The sequence below is a fragment of the Vipera ursinii genome (assembly GCF_947247035.1).
Source record: "Vipera ursinii genome assembly, chromosome: 6".
NCBI classification, from domain to species: domain Eukaryota; kingdom Metazoa; phylum Chordata; class Lepidosauria; order Squamata; family Viperidae; genus Vipera; species Vipera ursinii.
Window position 1 is genome coordinate 58654227 of NC_139515.1, and position 19425 is coordinate 58673651.

At 42.1% G+C, this 19425-nt stretch overlaps 1 protein-coding gene across 1 annotated transcript in view; it reads right to left on the reverse strand.

Annotated features, from left to right (window-relative positions):
• Window positions 1-19425, reverse strand: part of PLBD1 (phospholipase B domain containing 1) — a 38830-nt gene extending 19405 nt beyond the window's left edge. The window contains exons 1-2 of the mRNA XM_083366749.1: window positions 19247-19425; window positions 1206-1425 (exon numbers count right to left, since the gene is read on the reverse strand). Of these exons, the coding sequence (XP_083222875.1) occupies window positions 1206-1425; window positions 19247-19355 (329 nt within the window). The 5' untranslated portion in view covers window positions 19356-19425. The remainder of the gene's footprint in view (window positions 1-1205; window positions 1426-19246) is intronic.

A 19425-nucleotide genomic window follows, 5' to 3' on the forward strand; every position in this document is an offset into this window, starting at 1 on the left:
ATTTTGACTTTTAAAAAATGCTCTGAAAGTACTGTGATATTTCATGGTACCATTTCATTGAAAGAGCACTAACCAAGTCTTTCTAAAGAAGAGGAAAAGGTGCAAGCATCAGCATACAAGCAGTCTTTTTATATTTGTGAGAGGGAGAAAGAGAAACTCAAAATTTTGTAATGTGAAGGTGATTTCAATATTATCTAAGACCACTACATCTCCAACTGAAACATTTTTGTAACTTAAATAATTTATTTTTCTGATTATCAGTGTTCCCCTTAATTCATTACAAAACCTGTGTTAACCGAAAATAATGTCCTCCAATATGTCTATGGATATTCTCAATCATCCAGGTCAGGGTTGTTCCAAAGGTGCTTTTCCTGAAAAGCAACTGGACTTTTTTTGGTGTTTTCCTTTGAAAACATTTTGCTTCTTATCCAAGAAGCTTCTTCAGTTCTAACATTCTAACAGTTCTAACAATTATAATTGAAGAAGCTTCTTGAATGAGAAGCAAAATATTTTCAAAGGGAAAAAAATCAAGAAAGTCCAGTTGCCTTTTGGGAAAAGCACTTCTAGGTCCTCCACCGTGGTGCCCTTCAAATTTTGGACCTCAAATTCCCAACCTGTAAATCTAGAATAACCTAAGTTTAGGGATGTTTAGGCAAGACATCACTTGCCTTAATGCCTTATTAAGTTACAATTCACAAGAGGAAGAGAAGCACAATCAAATTTGCAAGATTTTGTTATGGTAGCCAGTCTTAATAAAGGTAGTTTTAGGCTTCCATAGAATTTGCTTCTGGCCTGGTCCACATCATAGACAATAGTTGTCTAATGTCCAGGAGATGAATTTTTCCTTAATATGTACTGTATTAAAAGTAACTATTACAAGTAACTAAGCTACTTCTTTCACATGCACAGTCTCCCATCCTATTTCTTACTGTCGTAATCATGGCTTGCCACAATATCTAAATTGTTTACAATTAATGTGGTTTGTCTATCATTTTTGTCCAAGGCAAAATAAGAAACCATGGCTCAAAATGGATTTATGTCTCTATTTTGGAGGCACGTTTGGTCAATTAGGATATTTTGGAACTTGTGAATACAGCTAACTAAGTAACAAGGGAGTGTATTTTTTTTTCAAAACTCCAAAAAGTCCAACCCTCATTTTAGATCATCAGTTAAGCAATGTCAATTTAGTTTACCAAACTACTTACGAAGCCGTGAGGTAGCCTTCCAAGAAACCTGCAGCATACATGAGTATTTCATTGCTTATGCGCTGGTTACCATAGCCTGCTTTGATCTCAAGAATCCCCCATCCAGTAGATTGTATAGTGTCATTATAATAGCCATAAGCGTCACCATTCTTGTCTAATACATCCTTAATTTGGAAAGATTTTTCAGCTTCCAACCAATACACAGTAGCATAGTGGATATCTGTAAGGATACAAAGAAGTTCATTGGAAAATCAGAATATAGTATTAAAAACTCCAATTCCTTGATTATGAAAAAATTATAAAGAGGAAGATGGGTGGAAGATATTCTTTTCTCAGTCATTGTTTGTAGTTAGAATCCTGTTTCCTTCCATGCAACATTCTAGTCGCTTGTCTTGACCTTGCAGCTTAACACAGGATGGTTACATCCTTATTTAATCTTACATCACTCATATAAACAATACAGGATGCATTCCAGTCAGATGGAAAGTCACTATTATAGTTCACCTACCTAAAAAGATGAACCAAAAAACTATATACCAATAAGTCTTATTGGAATCGTGGCTAAACTTTTTGATAAGGCAGCAACCCTATTTCCAGTAATCAGGTCCCTCCTGGGTAAGGAAGAGCTAAGGAAGCCCGTGCAAGGTCACTTTGAGGAATATTCTTGGATATTCTTGGCATGTGTAAGATAAAGTTGCTTGACTTTGCTCAGAGTTAGACTGTGGCTGAGAGACCCCATGGAAGTGATGGAAGCAAGTCTGAGTCATGTTATCTGGTAAGAATTTGAGTCAGTTGCGCTTGAGGAAATGGATAGGTTCCTGGGGGCTATGAGCTCAGTCACTTGTGTTCTGGATCCATGCTCCTCCTGGCTGGTGAAGGCCTCCCAGGAGATGGCATGTGATCCAAGCAGTGATTAATAGATCTTTGCAAGATGGGATGGTACCACTTGCCCCCAAAGAGGCAGTGGCATGCACCCTTCTCAAGAGGCCATCCTTGGACCCCATAGTATTGGACAACTTCAATAAGATCTCCAATCTTTCTTTTTTAGAGAAGCTTGTTGAGATGGTGGTTGGTGCAAAGTTATAAATGTCCAGGATAAAGCAGATTATCAGGACCTTTTCCAGTCTGGGTTCAGGCTGAGGCACAGCACTGAAACAGCATTGCTCATACTTGTTGACTACCTTTGGAGGTAATTACCATGATATCCTTTAGTACCAGTTTCAGGGGCTAAGAATGGGAGCCACTGTGCTATAATGGCCTCCTCTTTCATTCATAGCTGGTTCTAGCTGCTCTTGGTAGGAAAGGAGAGGTTAATATGCCATTTCACTGCTCCTTTTTAAGATCTACATGAAACTGCTAGGGGAGGTTATCTGTTGGTATTAGATTCGGTGTCATCAGTATGCTGATGATACCCACTTATATAACTCTACCCCTAGCTGAACAGGTGATATTGAGGCAGTATTGGCTAAATGTCTGGAGGCTATAAAGGCCTGGATGGGGAGGAACCAGCTTCAGTTTAATCCTAGCAAAATGGCCTCCCAGGTCCATCTGGTATTTTATCTTTGATTCTGGACAAGGTGGAACTTTCCCAGACTGAGTTGGTACATAACTTGGGGTTCTCCTGGATTCACAGCTCCTGCTCAAAAAGCAGGTGGCAACTTTGGCTTGGGGATCCTCTGCACAGATTCATCTAGTGCACAGATTACACCTCTTCCTGAACTGAGAGGACTTGTTCATGGTCATTTGGATAATCCATTTGGATTATTGCAATGCTTTCTAACTGGGGCTGCCCTTGAAGAACACCTGGACACTTCAACTTGTCCAGAACACAGCAGTGGGCACAGTGATGGGTACTCTCTTAGGTTTGCCCATGTAACATCTCTGGTGCCCAAGCTACACTGGCTTCCAGTTTCTTCCCAATGCAGTTCAAGGTGTTAGTCATCATCTTTAAAACCCTATATGTCACAGGGCCAGGTTTTTTGTGGGATTCCCTTTTCTTAAGGACAGCTTTCCATCCTACCTGGTCAGATAAGGTAGGCATTCTCCTAATCCATCCTCTTAAATGTTGTAATCTTATGGGAGCTAGGAAATGTGAGTTTTCCAGAGTAGTCACTGCCTTACGTAACCCCTCCCCCTTGAAGTTAATCCTTTATCCTTCTAGCTTTCCATAAAGCTTTGAAAATTTTGTTTTCCTCCAAGTGCTCAGATGAACTGACTTCATATTGGAAGCTTGATGAAGCCCAATTTTTGGTTTTTAATGTGTTTGGTTTTTATTGTTTTAATATGGTTTTATGTTATTTTAATTTTTGATTGGGAGCCAGCCAGAGTACGATATGAGTGGCTACATAAAAGTTTAATATATATTTCACTTGTCATAATTAGAAAAGCACTAAAATAGGGAAGAAAGGAAGAAATACATTACCTAAAGCCTTTTCTAAAATGGCAGAAAAAATGTATTCAAGACATATGGAGAGAAAAAAAATCCAAAAAAATTGCAATATACACTTTATTCAAATAGATACAAATCATGGTCTAGAATTGATATGGATATCCTCTGAACTGAGCACAATGATACAAGAAATAGAGATAGAAACTAATATCTGGGCAGATCATAATCCAATAAAGATGACTTGGAGAGGAGACAAGAAAAAATTAAGATGGTCCCTGAACAAATCTATATTGAAAGAAAATGAATTTATACAACTAGCGACAAAGGAAATGGACTTTTTTTTTCAAAATAAATAAGAAAGAAGAGACATTACTTCAAAATATGTGGATTACAGCTAAAGCATATTTTAGAGGGCTGGCTATAACCTATACTGCTAAAAAGAACAAAGAAAGAAAACAACAACAGTTTATTTTATTTATTTTTATTTTATTGAATTTATATACCACCCTTTCCCGAAGGACTCAGGGCGGTGTACAGGGTACTTAAAACATTGATACAAAAATTAAAAAGAATTAAAAGAATTAAATTTAATCCCTGAAAAATATAAAAACCCCAATTAAAAACTCTCAGCCTGGGCCGGAAAACTCGAAGAGCCAGGTCTTCAGGTTCCGGCGAAATGAACGCAGGTCGGGGGCGGTCCTAAGCTCCGTGGGCAGCTGGTTCCAGAGGGCAGGCGCACCCACAGAGAAGGCCCTCCCCCTGGGTGTTACCCGCCGGCAATCTTTAACCGGCGGCACCCTGAGAAGGCCCTCTCTGTGGGAGCGCACTGGATGAAGGGAACTTGATGCCGGCAGCAGGTGTTCCCTCAGATATCCTGGACCCAAGCCATTAAGGGCTTTATAGGTCATCACCCCAAACCTCCAAATAGTTAAAAAAGTTAAATATTTGGGAATCCATTTAATAGCAAGATATGCAATAATAAAAGAAGATAACTACATAAGATTATTAAACAAATAAAATTAGATCTGGAAAAGTGGAAAAATCTACAACTTTCGATGCTGGGGAGAATAGCAACAGTGAAAATGAATATCTTACCAAAATTACTTTTTTTATTTCAAACAATACCTATAAGATTGAGAAAAACCTTTTTTTGATAAACTAAATACAAAATACTGAAATTTATTTGGCAAGGAAAAAAAAGCTACAAGAAGCAAAAGAAAATGGAGGATTCGGACTGCCAGACTGGACGCTATATTACCAAGCAACTATATTAACATGGATAAAAGAGTGGATAATGCTTAGAGTCAAAAGATTTCTATACCTAAAGGGGCATGACCTACAACTTGGATGGCATGCTTTCTGTGGTATGGGAAGAATAAAATGCATGGATATTTTCAAAATCATTACATAAGAAATGCACTTTTTTCGAATATGAAAAAATAAAAGTGAAAATTTATATTAAAATACCTGGATGGCTTTCAACAATGGAAGCATTTGCTTACCCAAACGTGATTAATTATGGGAAAATTGTGACCTATAAAGATATTCTGGACAATGAATGGAAATTGAAATTGAAATATAGACAAGATTTGATTTATATATATACATATATCAATATATACAGTATTAATTTATCATGGTGGCCATATTTGCAAATTCAAACGAGATGTGAAAAAGATTAAAACAACAGGATTTTACAAAGAACAGACAGAATTTGACCAGATCCTGCTGAAAACAGATGAAAAACTGCTTTAAAAACTTTACAAACATTGTTAAGCTTAAAGATGGAAGAGGAACAAGTAAAAGAAACAATGATAATATGGGCAAAGAACTTTGGATATAATATAGAATTAGAAAATTGGCAAAGCTTATGGGAAAGAAACTTTAAAATAATGAAAGTGGCATCCTATAAAGAAAACTTATACAAAATGTTTTATAGATGGCATTTAACACGGTGAGATTAGCAAAAATGTTTAAAAATATGTCTAGTAAGTGTTGGAATGTAAACAAAAACCAGGTACTTACTATCATATCTGGTGGACATGCCCTAAAGCTAAAAGATTTTGGTCAAAAATACAAATATACATATGATTAAAAAACATTTAGACTTTAAGCCAGAATTGTTTTTGTTAGGCATAACAGTAGGAAAATATGAGAAAGAATGTATATACTTAATTTTACATGTATTAACAGCAGCAAGAATAGTATTTGCTCAATATTGGAAAAATGAAAACCTACCAACAGAGGAAGAATTAAAAAATTTTTAGATTGTGCAGAAATGACAGATTGACATTGAAGATAAGAGAGAAAGAAGATTCAGTACATGGGACAATTTTTATCAATGGCTAGAAAAATGAGTTAGAGAGAAAGGAACGTAATATGTACTATGTAACATTAAATATGTATTAGTAAGAAGAAGACTATCTGGTGAAGAGAAGGTTTAAGAAATATATTATTAACCAATTGATTATGAAAATATAGAAACTAATTATTACTGATTGTTTTTAAACACATGAATCCCGACAACATGCTATTTGCTAAATACTAAAAAATGTTATTTTATAAAAATTAATATATATATATAATCAAATCGTGGATAAAGACCCGATGATAACATTCAAAAATCAGATCAACAAGGTGGCCAACAGACTTAAGAAACAAAAGAGAGTTCATGAGGAAGACCTGAGCTCGATTTGACCTAAAGACTCAGCTATGGCCCATATGTATGGTTTGCCAAAAATTCATAAAGTGGGTGTTCCTTCACGCCCAATTGTCTTGCTCAGGGGCACCCCAACCTTTGGTTTGGCAAAGTGGCTTAGCAGATGATTGCAACAGCTCACTGAAGGTGCCATGACCACAGTAAAATCAGCAGAGGATTTTTTGAGGAAGCTAAAAACGACAACAGTTGAAGAGGAAGAGGTGATGATAACCTTTGATGTGATATAATTGTTCACCTCGATTCCTCAAGAACTGGCAGTATCGGTCATACGAGAATTATTACAAGATGAAGAACCACGAAACTCTGACTCACCCAGCTCAGAAGACCTCCTCCAGCTATTGAACTTCTGTCTCAGGACATATTTTACATTTGATGGTAATAAGCATGAGCAAATAAAGGGCACACCCATGGGTAATTGCTGAAGCAGTCCTACAGAAACTAGAATGTAAGGCAATGAATGACTATAAACCCAAATTTTGGACACGATATGTTGATGACACTTTTGTCATCATCAAACATCAAGACAAGGCTGGATTTATGGAAACACTCAATGCTATCTATCCAGACATACAGTTCACAGCAGAGGAGGAGACCAACAATGCCCTGGCATTTCTAGATGTACTGATCAGCTTGGAGCCAAATGGGAGTCTCACCACAAGTGTCTATTGGAAAGCTACGAACACCGACCGTATTTTACACAATGACAGCAACCACCCTAGTGCTCATAAGGTTAGCTGCATCCGAGCACTGTTTAATAGAATTGACACCCATTGCAGCACAGCAGCGGCAAAGGCCAAAGAACAGAAACATTTCTACCAGGTATGTATACAGAATGGATATTCAGCAGATTTTATCCGATGTTGCTGCCGGTGCCATGAACCATGACCAGCTGACAAAGGATCCACAGCTGACATCTGGACGACATTTCCATACATTCATGGAGTATCTGAGACAGCTGCACAAATATTCTCGACCTATGGTACTAAGGTGGCACATAGACCCAGCCAGACCCTGCGAACAAGGGCAATGCACCCTAAAGAATCCTTGCCTGAAGGAGAAATGTCATCTGTGGTTTATCGGATTAACTGCAATGATTGTGCAAGCAATTATGTTGGGGAAACCGCAAAACAAAAGTGCGTATTGTCAGGGCCAGTGATGGTGAACCTTTTAGAGACCGAGTGCCCAAACTGCAACCCAAAACCCACTTATGTATTGTCGGGTGCCGGGTGGGTAACGGCAGACTGGGTGGGACTAAAAAGTTCAATCAATCAATTCCAACTTTGCAAGATCTCTTTTTTTTTCCTGTGAGAAGTTGAAATTGATTGATTGATTGAATGTTGTTTTTTTTGCACATGGCGGTGGAGGCCTAAAGCAAAAAAGTTTTATAAACCCCAGCTGAAGGCCTAGGACTGGGGCAACCACGTGCATGCCCACAGAAAGGGCTCTGCATGCCACCTGTGGCACGCATGCCATAGGTTCACCACCACAGGTCAGGTCATGATTTTCCCAATTGCAATGTATAGCTGTGAAAGCTGGACCATAAGAAAGACTGAGTGCCAAAGAATTGAGGCCTTTGAACTGTGGTGCTTGAGAAGACTCCTGCGAGTCCCTTGGACTGCAAGGCGATCAAACCGGTCAGTCCTAGAGGAGATCAGCCCTGACTGCTCTTTAGAAGGCCAGATCCTGAAGTTGAAACTCAAATACTGTTATGTATGCAGGCATCTGCATAGCAACAGCCATCAGGGGGTGTCGGCCTGGACAGTTTTGGCAGGAAACCTAGGGCCAACCCCATTGGCTGTTAGCTTACCTGGCCAGGTATATAAGGAGGCCAGGTAGCCCTCATTCCTCAGTTCACTTCCCCTTCCAATAAAGAGCTGAACTCACACACCGGCTGGCGTCTCTCTTGCGTCGGACCCACTACACAATAGTGGCGACGAGGGTGGGATTGCTGCCGACCAAGAGCTGAAGTCACTGGGTAAACGCTCCGCGAGCTGAAGGGAAAGGCATTTTTCCTTCTTTCCCCCACGACCGCCAGCCGAACCGGCAACGCCAAGCGCCACATCCACGACCAACTGCCGCCATGGCTAGAGCCGGACAACCCCGCGAATTCGAGACCCGCCGCCCCGAAACCTGGACCTGTTACCTGGCTCACGTTGAACTGTACATGTGGTTCAATCAGATATCGGAGGACGGTGCAAAGGTGGCCGCCCTGCTCTGCCTTGGGGGACCAGCGCTGCTGGAAATCGCAGCGAACCTGTTCCCCCAGGAGGCCATCAACACCATCGCGTACCGAGACCTCGTGGCCAGGCTCAGTGCACATTTCAGGCCCTGGCGCTCCAAGGTGGCCGCACGGTCACAATTCGAGAAAAGGGACCAGCGCCCCGACGAGACCGGCGCCGACTTCCTCGCCGCCCTACGGGAAGCTGCCGTCGCTTGCAGGTTCACAAATTTGGAGGAGCGACTATGGGACCGGCTGATTTGTGGCCTACGAAAGAGAGGAGGTCTCTCTCCAGGAAGCCGAGGATGCCATCCTAGCCCACGAAGCAGCCTGCGGGGCCGTCCAAGCCTGCCAGGGAACCCGGCCCGGCAACCAGGCAACCAGCGTCCACCGGCAAGGGGCCACAGAGGAGGACGACCTGAGCATCAACCTCCTCCAGCGGAAGTCGACCCCCGACCAGTGAGCCAGATGCCCAGACAGGCCCAGGCCTCCCAGCAACACTGCCGTTCCCCAGAGGTGCGCAGGGTGTGGTGGGAACCACATGCGCAGCCTCTGCAAGTTCCGGTCCGCCACGTGCCGGGCCTGCAACAAAACAGGCCACATAGCCGCCGTCTGCCGTAGCCGCCGCCCCCGAGAGGAGATCCACGAGCTGCAGCCGGAGGAACCGCCGTTCAAAGGTACTGGGGCCCCACCAAAACAAAAATTGGCTATGTCGATAGCCGGCTGGCCATTAACCACACGGGTAGCCGCCGGCTGCTCAAACCCAAAATTAGATTAACAATCCGTTTGCAAGGTGTCCCTTGCAGCATGGAGCTTGACTCCGGATCAGCGGTCTCGATTATTTCGGACGAGACCCTTAACCACATAATTAGCCGGAGCAAGCAACGGATTAAATTACGGCCTACTAAATTAACCCTGACCGATTTTCATAATTCGCCGGTCAAGGTGAAGGGGGAGGCCACCATTTCAGTGGGGTTTAAGGGTCGCGAAGGGCACCTGGACATTGTAGTGGTAGAGGGCCGCAGAGCCAGCCTGGTCGGGCTGGACTGGTTTGAGGCCCTGGGAATCTCAGTATCCGGGATCCATCGGATCCAGGGTGACTCCGTTGAGGCTGTTTGCCGGGAGTTCGCCGACGTCTTCGACGGGTCATTAGGCAAGTACACCGGAGCCCCCATATCTTTCAAGCTTAACTCGAACGTCTCCCCCGTTAGGGTCTGGCCGCGGCGAGTCCCGTTTGCGCTCAAACACAAAATCGAGCGTGAACTAGACAAGTTGGTGGCCCAGGGAATCTTAGAGCCTATAGATGGAGGGGAGTGGGAAACCCCCATCGTGACCCCCCTCAAATCCAATGGGGAAATAAGGATCTGCGCTGACTATAAGTGCTCGGTGAACCGCGCCCTAAACCCGCACGCTTACCCGGTTCCCGCGGTCAGCCACGTTCTCGCTTCCCTCCAAGGCGGCGCCATTTTTGCAAGGCTCGATCTTGCACAGGCGTACCAGCAACTCACGGTCACTAGGGAAACAGCTGACATCCAAACCATAGTAACCCATAGGGGGGCGTTCCGGGTGAACAGGCTGCAGTTTGGAGTCAGCGTTGCTCCCGGCATTTTCCAGGAGGTTATGGAAAAGACACTCAAGGGCATTCCAGGAGTTTGCCCCTATTTTGATGACATCCTGATCGCAGGAGCATCAGCAGAGGAACTGGCAGGGAGGCTTAGGGAAGTGCTGGCAAGGCTGCGCACAGCTGGCCTCAAACTCAAAAAGGAAAAATGCAGCATAGGTGTTCCTTCCACAGAATTTTTGGGGTTCAGAGTAGACGCCAGGGGAATCCACCCCACAGAATCCAAGGTGAGGGCCATCAAACTAGCACCCACACCCACGACAAAGCAGAGCTTCAGGCATTCCTGGGTCTGCTGAATTTCTACCATACATTCCTCCCACACAAGGCAGCCATCGCTGAACCGCTCCACAGGCTGCTAGACAAACAGGCAACATGGGCCTGGACGGCCACCCATGATCAGAGCTTCAAGGCCTTGAAGGCATTGCTGTCGGACAAGTCCACAGTAACCCATTTCGAGTCCAAGCCCATTTGTATCGCCTGCAATGCATCCCCTTATGGTGTGGGCGCTGTCCTAAGCCACCTTGAGCCCAACGGGGCACAAGTCCCCATAGCATACTATTCTAGGACACTGTCTGGAGCAGAAAGAAACTACGCCCAAATAGACAAAGAAGCCCTGGCAATCGTGGCAAGAATCAAGAAATTCCACGATTACTTATATGGCAGGGAGTTCACTGTCTTCACGGACCACAAACGGACCTGGGCCTGTTCACGGACCTGGGCCTGTTCACCACAGACAGGCAAACCCCCCAGATTCTGTCCCCCAGGATGCTCCGGTGGTCCATCTTCCTTGCAGCATACAATTGCAAGCTGGTACACAAGCCAGGGAAGGAGATGGGACACGCAGACGGTCTAAACACACACGACCCAGACCCAGCACCAGCCACACAGATCCTAGCCCTGCAGGAACTACCCGAGTGCCCAGTTCTTGCCAAGGACATTGCCAGCCACACAGCCACAGACAACATCATGGGCAGGGTGCACTCATGGGTTTGCACAGGGTGGCAGGACAAATCCCCGGGACCAGAGTTTCAGGCCTATTTCATTAGACGCGATGAAATCTCCACACACAAAGGGTGCCTCCTTTGGGGTAGCAGGGTCATCATTCCACCCGCACTACGCGCCAGGGTATTGGACTCCTTACACGAAGGGCACCCAGGGGTGGTCAGGATGAAGGCACTGGCTAGGAGCTACCTCTGGTGGCCCGGGTTGGACAGGAGGTTGAGGATCGGGTCAAGGCCTGTTATACGTGCCAGAGATCCAGGCCAGAAGTGCCACATGCACTAGTACACCGGTGGGAGGCCACACACACGCCATGGTCCCGCATTCACACTGACTATGTGGGGCCATTCCAGGGTCAACTATTTTTAGTAGTGGTGGACAGTCACTCCAAGTGGTTAGAGGTAGTCCCTGTCCCCAACATGACCTCGGGGAGGACAATCCAGGTGCTCAGAGCTCTCTTTGCCACACACGGCCTCCCCGACGTAATTGTGTCTGATAATGGGCCTCAGTTTACTGCTGCTGATTTCCAGGCGTTCTTGAAGGCGAACTGGATTAGGCACGCCACCTCCACGCCTTTCCATCCATCTACCAACGGGCAGGCCGAACGGATGGTAAGGACGACCAAAGACGCACTCCGGCGCATCATCAGCGGGGACTGGCACCACAGACTGGCCAAATTTTTACTAGCCCAACACACAACACCATGCGTGGCTACCGGCAAGAGCCCAGCAGAACTGCGATGGGGACGGCGCCTCATCACCAAGCTGGACCGCCTACACCCAGACCAGGTAGCAGCCGAAACCGGTAGGGCAACATCACCATCATCACCATCATCACCATCAGCATCACTACCATCACCATTGGCATCATCACCCACACACAGGGTCCTCAACCTGGGGGACCTGGTCTGGGCAAGGAACTATGGGGCTGGACATCCTTGGGTTCCGGGGACAGTGGTCGGGAAAACAGGACCCCTTTCGTACATTGTAGGGGTGGAGGGGGACAGACGCATAAGGCGACACATCGATCAGCTCAGAGGAAGAGTCCCTGAGCACGTCACACACGCCCCTGAGCGCGTCACACATGTCCCTGAACTCAACGCACACGATCAACAGGAGGACCACACTCCAGGAGGGGTCAACCCAGCTGAGGACGTCACAGGGCAGGGACCAGAGGAGGAGGACTTCCTGATGCCGGCTCCTTGCAGCCCTGCACAAAGGCCTCAGGAACCCACGGTCCAAGCCCAGGGGCCAAGCACACCCAGACGATCCACCCGTCCACACAGGACACCAGCCTACCTGTCGGACTATGTGTGCAAGTGACCCTCACACAAGGACACCACTGGTTTTTTTATATATATACTCATAGTTATAGTAGTTGCATGTTGTTGTTATGTGGGTCTTCTCTAAGGGAGGAGGGGTGTTATGTATGCAGGCATTTGCATAGCAACAGCCATCAGGGGGCGTTGGCCTGGACAGTTTCGGCGGGAAACCTAGGGCCAACCCCATTGGCTGTTAGCTTACCTGGCCAGGTATATAAGGAGGCCAGGTAGCCCTCATTCCTCAGTTCACTTCCCCTTCCAATAAAGAGCTGAACTCACACACTGGCTGGCGTCTCTCTTGCGTCGGACCCACTACACAATAAATACTTTGGCCACCTAATGAGAAGGAAGGACTCACTGGAGAAGAGCTTAATGCTGGGAAAGATTGAGGGCAATATAAGAAGGGGACGACAGAGAATGAGGTGGCTGGATGGAGTCACTGAAGCAGTAGGCGTGAGAATAATTAATAATAATAATAGTAATAATAATAATAATAATAATAATAATAATAATAATAATTGGAAGGGACCTTGGAGGTCATCTAGTCCAACTCCCTGCTCAGGCAGGAAACCCTATACCATTTCGGACAAATGGCTTTCCAGTCTCTTCTTAAAAACTTCCAGTGTTGGAGCATTCATCGCTTCTGGAGGCAGGTTGTTCCACTGGTTAATTGTTCTAACTGTCAGGAAGTTTCTCCTTAGTTCTAGGTTGCTTCTCTGCTTGATTAGTTTCCATCCGTTGCTTCTTGTCCTGCCTTCAGGCACTTTGGAAAGCAGGGCAATGCACCCTAAGTTTTCCTTCTTCTAAAAAAATCAAAGAAAATGGCTGAATGATAGTGCACATTGATATTATTTGATCCATCATTTTAGAATAAGTATCTAGTTATTGGTGAAAATGTCCAAGGCATTCAAACACTGCTTTATATTTCTTCTGGCAATGTAAGACCAACAAGCTTGTAATTTCTCCTGGCATTCTTCTTCAACATTTTATTCTTTTTTTCCAGTTAATCTCTATTTCCTGAGATTTTCTTGTTGCATAGTTAATTTCTCCACAATTTCTGAGTGCTAATCTTCAAGGAACAAATGTTAAGCCTTGGGCTCACATTGTACATTGTTCAAGACTGATCCCAGCGGTTTGCAAATATTGTTGTATCTAACTAATGTTATCTAACAATTCACATCAGGAACACAAAATAATTCAGGAAAGAAAAATCACATACAGCAGGGAGCAAAGTCTAAGCCACTGACCCTCTTTTTTGGAGTGGGGGAAAGATCTCACAGCATTTCTATACTACAGGCATAGTTTCAAAATGAGTAATCCATCTTGTCTGGGAAAGTCTTTTTCACCTTCAGCTGCATTTTCCAATGATGAGGTGAAGGTGAAAAGAATGAATTGATTTTTCTCATAAGTTCCCAAAAAGCCACGTATGAAGAAATGCTTCCAAAAGAGTGAATTCCACAAAAGTTTGCCAGCAGCAGCAGCGCACATCCAGCTCCATTGCTATGGCTGCCCAGTGCCACTGACCACTATACAGCTGATTGGTGCAGCAGCAACTTCACCACTTTGGCATCAGCCATGTGGTGCAAGAATAGAGGCAGAGTGGGGGGCCGTGAGACTCCTCATTTCCCATTGCCTACGTGTAGGACCCCCAGTACTTCTTTTTTAAAGTATTTTAATACAGGATTATTCATTTTAGTGCCCCTTTATGCAGTGTTAGAAAGCTGGGGTATTTTGAAGCTGCTTATAAATATTTTTTAACAAATTAGGAGATATCGGGAATATACTCATACTCTCCTTTCTATATATCATCCATAATTCTTAAATCCAACTTTGCTGTCTTAAATTCATTATATTTTTCTCAGTAGACTTCATGTTGTACAGAGTTTTCTCAAAAACCTAGGAAAGTTATTTTTTTTAATCAAAATGAAAGCATATCAAGAAAATCAGCTTTTACAATACTGTCTCAAATCCACAGACTATACTGTCTCTGATCCAAAAGACTAAGGGAATGTGGAGACATGGAGATTAAGTTTACACAAACGCAGTATGTGAGCCAGCTGAACATGCTGATTACATGGCATGGAAGCGAAGGTCAGCATCTTAACTTACAATTTCCATACTAAAGGCTTTAGTTCTTAATTGAAGGTTAAAGTGCTTTCTGCATTGGACAGCCTTGTTATAACATTACTGCAACAAAATGCAATTAACATTGTGAAGATCAAGCAACATATATTTTGTAATTATATTGATATTATATTATGGAATTTACAGTCCTAAGCATTTATTAGTGGCAGATGAAAAGCAGATTCAGTACATTGCAGTAAGCATTCTCTTTTCTTTCCTTACTGTAAGGAACTTTCCTTACTTGCTTTTTGTGTGTGTGCTTTTGACTCAGCTTTGACTCCTAGCAAATGCCTGGACAAGTCCCTGACATTTTCTTGGCAAGATTTTTCGAAAGTGGTTTGCCATTGCCTCCTTCTTAGGACTGAGAGAGAGTGACTGACCCAAGATCACCCAGACTTTTTGTGCATAAGCTGAGATGAGAGCTCAAAATCTCCAACCAGATGCCTTGACCATTATATAAAAGTGGCTTTGGGTAAGGGAATCATACCCATATCTATTCTTTCCAATCTTTCACTCAAAATATATCCAGAAAGTAACAATGTAACTTAAGAATGCTGAGATAACACAGTACAACTTATCATTTCTTGGAAAAATAAACTTGAGTAATTTAATCATTAAAATTTCAACTAACTTCAACTACTTTTGGTATTTGAAACAATGGGAAAATATGTGATTGAAAAGATTGAAATTTACATCACTGTATTTTATGATCTTAAGAAGAATTTTTATAAAGTTATGTATTGGTACACATCACCAGAAAAAATTGTGTAGAATGTACATTACTAATTTATGTTGGCAAAGTGAAAAACAAGAAGAGATGTTTTACTACACTTGGTGGACTTATAAAATTACTCAAAAAGTTTGGATTCAAATACAAATACAAAGTCAGAGTGATACATAAACAACTGGGGAAAAATTGTAGAACTTTGTTTTTAAACTTGACAACATCATCAAAATTATTATATGTGCAAAGATGGAAAGATTTGGTATTATTCACAATTGATGAATAGTTGGTGAAGATTATGGAACTTGCAGAAATGGCCAAATTGACTTATTTGATTAGAGAAAAAAACAATTTCTGTGTTTATTGCTAACTAGAAATCCTTCATAGAGTTTTTGTGAGTAAGAGAAAAATGAACTTATGATTTATGGTTTTGATGATGAGTCAGGATATTTTATGGGGAAAAAATAAGGTATTTTGCAACCAAGTAGTATAATTTATTTGTACTTATAACTGATGTGAAGAAACCCAGAAGTTACTTCTTTGTATTTTCTTTCTTTGAAAATAGGATGTGTGGTAGGATGGAGGGTTTGTTGTCACTGTGTGTTGGGGGGAGAGAGCACGGGGGGAGGCTCAGCTAATATCAATGTACACATGTTGTACTTTGAAAATAAAGGTATATTTATTTATTTATTTATTTATTATTTATTTATTTATTTATTCTATAAGTTTTTTTTCATCTTCTTTCTTCAAAGTTTTAATAAAATTATATGCAAAAAAATAAATTTACCTACTTTTAAAATGATTTCTGATTATTTGAGAAAATGAGAATTTTGAATACTACATAAAAGAGGAAGAGATCACATATTTGATTATCATATAATTTTTGACACTCATTGATAAGGCTATATTTTTCTAAACTACTTCAATTGAAGTGTTATCTGGTTTCAGGACTTTTAAACAAATCAGATGAAAACTGTAAATCAGCTTGTGACATGGTCAGGGAATGGAAAAAAATCATTACATTTAAACAGTTAAAAAAAGATTCTGTAGATTGTAATTCATTCAAAGAAGCAGCTGTCCCCCAACTCTTAAAATCACTCTTAAGAAACAGATTCATAATTTATAGATATTATTTAATCTACTGAAATGGCCAAATTATTTTTAAAAATAAGTATATAGTTTTTATTAGATTATTATGAGTGAGTGTTAAATCATTCTTGTCAACTGTTCTTGCACTTCCTATATCAGTGTTTCTCAGCTTTGGCAACTTTAAGGCTTCAATTCCCAGAATTCAGGTGATCCACATATTTTAAAATTGCCAAGGTTGAGAAACACTGCCTTGGGTCCAAAGCAGCCCAGATTCAAATAATTGATGATTCTAATCTTAAAGATTCTCCACTCCATTAAGCCAGGCTGCATGGAAGTCTATATGTTTCTACCCATCTGGTACCCTTAACAGAGGGCCTTCTTTGTCTTTGGATCAACTTGAATTATAGATGGCCTTCTTGGTAGCACCACTCCAGTTGCTCATCTTAGAGAATTCACTTGACATCTTCCTACTTAATCCTTCTAAGCCAGACAATGTTCTATCTATGGATACTCCTTTACTTATAACCATATCTGAGCCTCAGATTTCCATTGCAAGGCAGTTATAGTGAGTTTTGCCCCACTTTACAACCCTATTGGCCACAGTTGTTAAGAAAATAACTGCAGTTGTTAAGTGAATCATGATGTCATTAAGTGAAACTGGCTTGCCCCATTGACTATGCTTGTCGGAAGCCATCTGGAAAGCTTACAAATGGTGATCATATGATCCCGGGACAGTTCAACTGCCGTAAATACATGTCAGTTGCCAAGTGCCCAAATTTTTATCATGTGACCATGGGGATGCTGCAATGGCCATATATGTGAAAAATGGTCATAAGTCACTTTTTTCAGTGCTGTTGTAGCTTTGAACAGTCCCTAAATGAATTATTATAAGTTGAGGACTACCAGTATCATTCTCATTTTTTCTGGAGTGCTGCTGAAGATACGATATTCCTTTTTTTGAATATACATTAAGTTATAATACTACACAGCCATCTGTCCCAGAAAATGAAGAGCTGGTTTGAATTTAAGAGAGTTATATTCAAATATTACTGTATAATTAAGTTACAACATTACCTTACATGAATTGTGCTCCTCTTTTGAAAGGTTGGAAAGAAATAACTTATTTTACAGATTAAGTTAAATATACATAATTAAATACACAGCAAAACATAAGATGAGGTATTTATGAAATATTGCTTTCAGTTCAGACAGTTTGGATACTTTTTAAAGTCTCTTATTTCACACATATCAAATTGTTATCTGTGTATTTTCTAGTTCTTACAGCCTGTATTCCATTATCTTAATCCATAAACTTGAGTACTTCAAATTTATTAGAACAGTTATACTGGAAATGGTTTTAACAAGACACTAAGAAAGCTAGTCATTTTGAATTGGCATTCACATTTATTTGTAAGTTATCATCTAGCAAAACATATCACAGCCATTATAAATAATCACAAATCAACCTCTATAAGTGCTGTGTAGGAATTATGCTGGGACAAGATTTAAGCAGTGGAATGTATATGTATGTGCAAGTGTATATGTCTGAGTGTTTGTGTACACCTTGGACAGCCAGAGTGACTAACAGAGAGGTGTTAAATTATCAAAAACCAGAAACATTGGAAGCTAAAATCATAAGACTGTTTCACTTTGGCCATGTTATGCGTGCAAATTCATTGGAGAAGGCAACTAGTAGCCAATCTATCCAACTACTGACTGCAGATGTGCTGGCTGAATATGCAAATTAAGTTACAAAATATTTCCCCAAGGTAATTTGTCTATTATGTATTTTAGCATTCATTAGAATGGAAGTTTATATACTCTCTTAATCCATGGTGCCGACATATCTGTACGTGTTAATTATAAATATTTCCAGCCTACAAAGCACTTACTGTAAAACTCACTGAAACTGAAGTTTACATGATACATCACAAAACATTTTCTCTTCTAATATTGCAGTAATAATTGTTAGGATCCATAGGCTTTCCTTTTCTAATTTGCAAGATTTTTTTAAAAGAGAATAATATTCAAGAGGGCAATCAAATCCCACCTTGTGTTTACAAATTTAAATGTAGTTTTCAAAGTTTATTCGGAATCACACTACCTACTGTATACAAGTATCTTATCCCTTATATATTGTAAGCCAATTTCTCGAATAATGGAAACAAGAATATATTTGCCTCTTGAAAATAAACCAGGAATGGAAGACTTACTGAAAGTTGTAAAAAGTGCCCCAAAATTTCTGGTTATTATTGATTTCAGTTCAGGATTTAATACTAGGAAACGTGGCTTTATAATATATGCAGCAGAGAATTACCCCTCAAAAAAGGAGAATGTGAAAAAAAAAGTGTTGCTGCTTGTTGCTTTTACTATTTTTACTCATTAGGCAAAAGTCGAATTCGAAACAGTTCCGTTCCATACTATCTATTCCGATTGTTTTAAAAATACGTTTCTTTTTGAAATTTAGAATAGGAATTCTGGAGTTATTTGCGTCGTGCGCCTTTTCCAAACGGAGGTCTTCTTGATGTCTTTTTTTTTTTTTTAAAAAAGGCTCGCTTAAGCCAAAGGAGATCCGAGAGGAAGCGACGGAGCCGTCCCTCTCCTCCTCGGTGCAGACCGGAGGCAAAGCAAAAGCGAGATTTCCCGGCTGCGCGGTAACGCAGGGATCGCCGAGCGCCCGGCGCACGCTCTCTTGGCGGGAGCCCGCGGAGGGGGCGCGGGAAGCGTCCTCCTCCTTGGAAGCCGCCTCAGCCACCCCGAGCCCCTTCCCGGGCCAGCGGCAAGTGGCCGGGAGAAGGGCTTTCTTTGCCTCTCCTGTCAAGCGGCTGACTCCTCACCTGCTCGAGTTTCTGCCACGGCCCAGAGAAGCAAAAGTCCCCCCCAGTACCAGCTCCAGCACCGCTGGCGGCGCTTGTCCGAGGAGGAGGGGTTGCCGAAGCGGATCATGCCGAGTCCTCCGAGACGGTCCGAGAGTGGGGCAAGATTACTCGCCTAGCTCATCCCCAGCCGCTGTCCT